Raw genomic sequence first — 6,847 nt, 5'->3', positions numbered from 1 at the left:
CTGATTCACTGACTCACTTACAAGGTGAGGGGAGCTCTGCTGGCCTTGCTGTCTTCTGCCTTGTTTCTTTTTATTTTAATTTTTTTATATACTATTTTTTTCATTTTACTTACCAACCCCAGTTCTCCCTTCCTCCCCTTCTCCCACTTTCCCCCAAGTTCTCCTCATCCCATCCCCTGGCAATGGGACCAGTTCTTATCCTGGGTGCATGAAATGGCTTTATTTTTTAATTTTTTAATTCAATTTACATACCAACCATAGATCATCCTTTTATCTCTCCTCTATCTCCTCCCTCCTTCCCCCCCAACCCCCCATCCCCTCCTCCAAAAGGGTTCATCCTTCCATGGGGGAACAGGAAAGCCTGGTACATTCAGTTGAGTCAGGACCAAGCTCCTCCACCATGCGTCAAGGGTGAGCAAGGTGTCCCACCACAGGTAATGGGATCCAGAAAGCCAGGTCATGCACCAGGGATAGATCCTGATCCCACTGCCAGGGGACCCTCAAAGAGACCATGTTTCTCCCGCATGCAGAGGGTAGTATAGTCCCATGAGGGCTCCACAGCTGTTGGTCTAAAGTTCATGAGTTTCCACGAACATGGTCCAGTTGTCTCTGTAGATTTCCCCATCATGATCCTGACCCCATCTTCCTCATTCTTATTCCCTCTCTTCAACTGGCTCCTGGAGCTCGGCCTGATGCTTGGTTGTGGATCTCTGTACCTGCTTCCATCAGTTACTGGATGAAGGCTCTATGATGACAGGATATTCACCGACCTGATTACCAGGGTAGGCCAGTTCAACCACCTCCTCCACTATTGCTAGTAGTCTAATCTGGGGTCATTCTTGTGGATTCCTGGGAATTCTCCTAGCATCAGGTTTCTCCCTATCCCCATAATGACACCCTCTATCCAGATATCTCTTTCATCGCTCTCCCACTCCAACTCCCCTAGGTTAGCCATGTTCTCAATCCCCATCCCCTTCCACTACTGCCCCCCTCACCCCCAGTTTACTCATGTAAATATCCTCTGTTTCTCCTTCCCAAGGTGATCCATGTGTCCCTCTAAGGGTCCTCCTAAATGTTTCATCTCTGCTGGCTACTTTTCATGTGCAGGAAGGTGCTATGCAGGCTACCAAAGGAGAGCAGTAATCATCAGTCACACCTATCTATGAAACCTTTGAGCCACAACAATGATCAGCCTAACACATGGCCATTGGTGTAATAGTAGCTCAAACAGTATTGGTGTAACCAACCATTTTTTATTGGATTTGAGTTCCTCTCCTCAAGATGAAACCCATACTAGCACCATTATCAGACCAAGAACATACAGCTAGCATTCATAGGCCCTAGGGGAGAACTTACCACTATCATGCTGCTAAATGGACATAGTATTAAAGTGACTCATCATTACAGCCATAGATCAATGTATCTCTTATCCCTCATCTAAGGAGCTTTGATTTGCAGTAAATGGTGGTTAACATAGTGGCCCACAACTGGCCAAGGTGAAGAGAATAAGAGACAGAAGAACGCACAGCCCTAAAGGGAACCTATGTTCCTCATCCTACCCTCACAAGGTTCAGAGATCATTGAGGAAGAGGACAAAGAAAGAGTATAATAATCTGAGGTGGTGGAGGAACACAAGGAACATCTGGACACAGGAGAGCAGATGCACATATGAACTCACACAAACTGCAACACCACGAAAACATGCACAAAGGGAAAATAATTTAGCCTTACATAAGGCTGTCTGAAGGAAATTACATTTTATTTTATTCTACAAAGAACAGAGGATAGCCAGCCAAGGCAAAGCAAGAGTAGTTGAAAACATTCCAGGAAAAGGTAGTAGTGAAATTTAAGGACCATAGCAGGAGAGGCCATATCATGACTAATGAACAACTGCTTGTACTGTGTGATAGAAAGATGAGGGGAGATAAAGACAGATAGGAGGGTAGAATATGAGATTGAACAGACATGAAGAGACTGAGAAAAAGGAGTGGGTTAGAAGCATATATAAACAAAACAGTGAAACCCTACAGAGAGGCCACATCAATTTCAGTCTATACAACAAAATTGAACATTACTGTAATAGCAATAATAACACATTAAAGATTTAAACCAGGAATTTACAGAATAAGAAATCACTGCAGAAAACATACTCGGGCAGAAGTTATTATCCTTAAAGTTTTCTACTAATTTCTGGTACCTTAACCATTGTGATCTATTCTGATTGCTGACTCATTAATCTGTAGTATCTAAGGAGAGCTGCTGACAATCTAAATCACTTAGGAATTCAGACACAAGAGTCAGCTCCCCCAAATGGAACAGCGATTCATGAGAGTCATGTAAATTCCTGATATCAGTTGTGTCAGTTGAGTGCATAACAGGTCACAAAGAATCTTCAACTTGTTATTTCTGTAAGAAAATCACGTCCTTGTTGATACTTTATTTTGAAAACATCTTGAAGTTTGTAGTTCTCCAATTAGAGTGGGGGTTTCTTTATTCAACTTTATTCAATTTGTCTTAATTCATCACTGTCCTAGAATTAGTTATTTACCAAGAAATTGAAGAATTTCTCCTCTTACTGTAAGGCATATGTGAAAGAATCTCATCATTACATTAGAAGATCCACAAGCAACTACAATGTAACAACTCTAGTGACTCTCATGGCAAATCCACCAGGATATTATTTACTGTATGAGGAATTATGGCAGTGAAAGCACCCTAAAATACTAGAGCCCCGTTCCAGGTAATTTCCCTGAGACATACATTCATTCAATGCCCTAGAGTGATTTTTTTGTGCTACAAATTGTCACACAGTCTATATAGAATTATAACTAGTAATTATAATGGGGAAAATGCAAACAGTTCCATTTGCATATATCTATGCACACTGGCAGACACAGTATGCATTACCTCATAAGTGTACAAATTCCTTACAAAATTCTATTAGCAGACTGGAAATTTCCTCCAGGCTATCTAGCTTCCATAGTGTTACAAGGTGGTATGCAGGCTGCTGGAGGAGAAAAGGCATTATGAACTACAATAAAACATGCTAGACAAGATGTGCCCACTTGTACTACAGTAACATCAAAGTTATGGGGGTAAACAACTATTCTCTGGTAGAGTTTCAGGTCTGCTTTACAGGAGGGAATTCATACATAGTACTGTAAAACCAGGAAACAATACATTTGAAGAAGTCTTAGGCCCAAATAGTAACTTACAACTCTTTCTGTAGCTAAATTGACATGGAACTAACCTGCTTTCTAAATACCTATGTTCATATTCATACACTAATGATGCTCTCAGCCTTCATCAAGGAGCTTCTGTTTGCATTGGAAACAGTTAAGACATAGACTCAAAGCTCATACAACTGATAATTGAATTCTTAGCTCTAAACAGAAGATTCATATCACCCCTCTAAGGTTCAGGGAATACCCCAAAGGAGAGGATAGAAAGAACGCAAGAGATGTAAAATGGGGAGAAAAGCTGAAAAATACACTTTTCTGGGCATGATATAGGCATTGCAATCATGAACTCGGAGCAGTTAGGACTGTTTGTACTAGTTTTATACAAGACTAGAGCTGCCAGAAGTAAATCATGGATATGGAAGGAGCTCACACCGCACTAACATGTCCTACTGACCTTTGGGCTACTGATATGTTCTGGGGGAGGGGCAAACATTATCTTCAGTTGTACACCTACTGGTGAGGTCACTGAGCTCCAAAGGGTAGTACCAAATCCATGGTCACACAGACAGGCTGATGAAACTCAGTGGATCATGAAAAAAGATGTGAATGTGGAAAAAGGACTTCAGGTGAGGGTTAATGGGGTAGGACTGATCAAAGAAGTTAAGAGCTGAAAGTAATCAGAACACATTATCTACAAATACAAAATTGTCAAAGAAAAAGTTTAATATGTTATTTTAAATGGGAGGGAAAGGGAAGAGTACAATGACAGAGGGAGTACGGGAAGGTACAGCTAAAATTAAGGGGCTATTTGAAGTTCATATGGAACTCTGATACAGTAGAGACTTCCACAAATAGATACATATATGAAGGAGATCAAAATAAAACTCCCAAAACAATGGAGGAGACAGAGCCTCAACTGAGCACTTCTCATCACCAAAATGAAGCCTCCAGTTCTGGAAAGGGTTACATCTAATTGAGTTGTTGGCCAAAGGGGCCTTATGGCAACATTCACACAACCTAGGCTCCTGCCAAGGTCATTGATTGCTCTCTACAAACTGATGGTAAGGCTCTATTGTGAAGACAACACCCATACAACTCACAGAGTTATAACATGGAGAAATTGAACTGGGGCCTATCTAGGGCCTTCACCACTGCTGACTAGTGCTCATGGTAGTGGCAGGTACTCTGTACACTACAGGTAAACACTAACCCAGCTGCAAAACCTTTCATACACAATGATGACCTGTGCTAATGCAATAGTGGTACAAAACCTGTAAGAGTAACCAACCAATTACTGATTAGATTTAAGGCCCCACTCCATGAGATGGGACCTATCCCCAACACTGTTCAGACCACCAAGATCCTGATACCAGAATGCACAGGAACCTATCAGAAGACCAAAGGCTACTGTTCCAATAAAGCAAAAATAACTCCTAAAAACCTTCTTATACCCATAGATCATTGTCTTGATGAGTGTCCATCACAGAATCTTCCTCCTGCAGCAAATGCAAATAAATACAGAAACTCAGATCTGTACAATGTGTAGAAAGTGAGAGACCATGGGACATTCAATCCTCAATGAGATGTGTCTATCAAATCACTCCCCTCAGGGCTCAGGAAATCCTGTGCAAGAGGTGTTGGAAAGACTGTAGGAGCCAGAGGGAAAGGGAAGACACTACCATTGCCTGGGGGATGGGCCTCCAACAGGGCAGGGCTCAAAGGGAATCCAGAGTCAGTGGGTACTAAACACTAAGGCTTTATCTGAGGGGGTTAGGGAAAATGACACTCACATACTCCCTTGATGGCTTCCTTCAGACCTTTTCTTTATTCTTCTTTTGCAGTCTCTATTCTTTATTTACCTGATGATTTCCTACTCTCATTCTGAGGTTTTCCTTCTAATGCATTTTAACTCTACCTTTATTCTTTCCCTTAAGCTTATATACCCCAGCAAAATCTTTCAGGCAGTATAAAAATTACAGTGGGGTTACATTCTGCTAGTGCGACAATGCACAGAGGTCTAGTGTTAGTTTATTAGGGGTGCAATGGGGATACAGACTCACTAATACAGAACCAGGAAGACACCATGGCTGATCCTGCTGGTCCAACTGCTCATGTCCTGTCCTCCTGCCCCGAGGGGGATGGGGACCAACTGCGAGCTTCTCCACACCACTTGACCTGGTCCTTGCCACCAAGAGAAGAGTGACTCCTCTTTCTCAGCTCTGAAGGGGTCACTTACACAGACAAAGCCATGCGCTAGGGCTTGTACCCCGAAGCCATTGGCTGAATGGAGCAAATTCCCACAACATTCTGTTTTTCAAGTGAATGATTACAACCAATACAAGTAAAAAACAGCATGTTTTCTATATTCTTTACATGATTAAACTTTTTACACATTACAGGTGAAAAACCAATTACCCCAAGAACCCATTTACACTCATACCCAAGCAATCTGTTATAGATTAAGAGTGTGTAAGCAAGCAAGATATTCTTTTACTGGCAGGCTGCGTTTGCAGTTACAAGGAAGGACCAATCACTTTATTCCTTATCTTGAAAGCTAATCTTATAACGAATCTTAAAGATATCACAAATCTGACCTTTTATATATGAAAAAGAATCAGTCAGCTCTACTTTAAATCTTTAGGGTATATACCCACGCGTCAATAGTTCCTTACATCAGGACATTGAGGGCAGAAATGGGTATACAAGATTAATCATCACCTTTGGTCATCATCCAATCCTACCAAGAAAGGCACATCAACTAACGATAATTGGGCTGCTTTCTTCTTGTTCCCTGACCTTAACGAGTTTCTCATTCACCTATGTGCTGTTCTAAAACTTCAGATTGTCTTCTTGGGTTTTTCACCTCAAAACTATTTAACAAAAACATCTTAGTCTAACTTTAAATTATTTTGAAATCTTTGTTTCAGCTATGCTGTACCCCAAAACCTGTGAACACATGTCCCAACATTAAGATTAAAAGAATTCTAGTCAGCCTGGCTCCTGGGACTCAATTGTTTTCCTTAATCATTAACTTGATTCGCAGTCCATATGGCTACTCAATAGAAACTCATGTGTTCTAGCTGTGTGACACTTCCTTGTTTTATTTTTCATTCATCAAAACTCTGTATAGGGCGGGAGGGGGGAGAACAAGGGAATCCATGGCTGATATGTAAAATTAAATTAAATAATAAAATAAAAAATCTCTGTATAAACTAACATTATTATTATCAGTTAGACAGTACAGCTTAGGAAGTACCATCTTCATAATAATCCACAGGTAAAAATGCCCAGTATGACAGGATGTATCCATGAGTTAAACATACTACATTATAGGCAGTGGAGATCTGCCCACACCCATTCACATCATATCAGATACCAGAGAAAGATGGCAGCAGCCAACATGTAAAGGCACAGCAGAAGCAAAAGACATTCTGGATTCTGTGGTGTCTGGGACTTGCCTGTCCAATATTCACCCATCAGGGATTTGCCTCCTGGTGGCCTGACATCCTGAACTTCAATTGCCATCTGCTGCTCCTTGGACATGGCTAATGGCAGGACAGGAAGGAAACAAGGCTTCTAAACTCAAAAGGACTGAGTCACATATAAACTCACAGATACTGAGGCAGCATGCCCCTGGCCTGTACTAGTTTGTGCCTGATAGGGTC

The 6,847-nt window shown here is 41.4% G+C and overlaps 1 protein-coding gene across 1 annotated transcript in view; it reads right to left on the bottom strand.

Moving 5' to 3' along the window:
• Positions 1-289: 289 nt before the first annotated feature.
• Positions 290-6,847, bottom strand: part of LOC131901091 (uncharacterized) — a 55,959-nt gene continuing 49,401 nt past the window's right edge. Inside the window, exon 4 of the mRNA XM_059252380.1 lies at positions 290-745. Within this exon, the coding sequence (XP_059108363.1) occupies positions 458-745 (288 nt within the window). The 3' untranslated portion in view covers positions 290-457. The remainder of the gene's footprint in view (positions 746-6,847) is intronic.

The sequence above is a fragment of the Peromyscus eremicus genome, unplaced genomic scaffold (genome assembly GCF_949786415.1).
Source record: "Peromyscus eremicus unplaced genomic scaffold, PerEre_H2_v1 PerEre#2#chrX_unloc_2, whole genome shotgun sequence".
Lineage (NCBI taxonomy): Eukaryota > Metazoa > Chordata > Mammalia > Rodentia > Cricetidae > Peromyscus > Peromyscus eremicus.
Note: the sequence above shows the minus strand (reverse complement) of the source record. Positions and strands in the feature narration are given on the sequence as shown.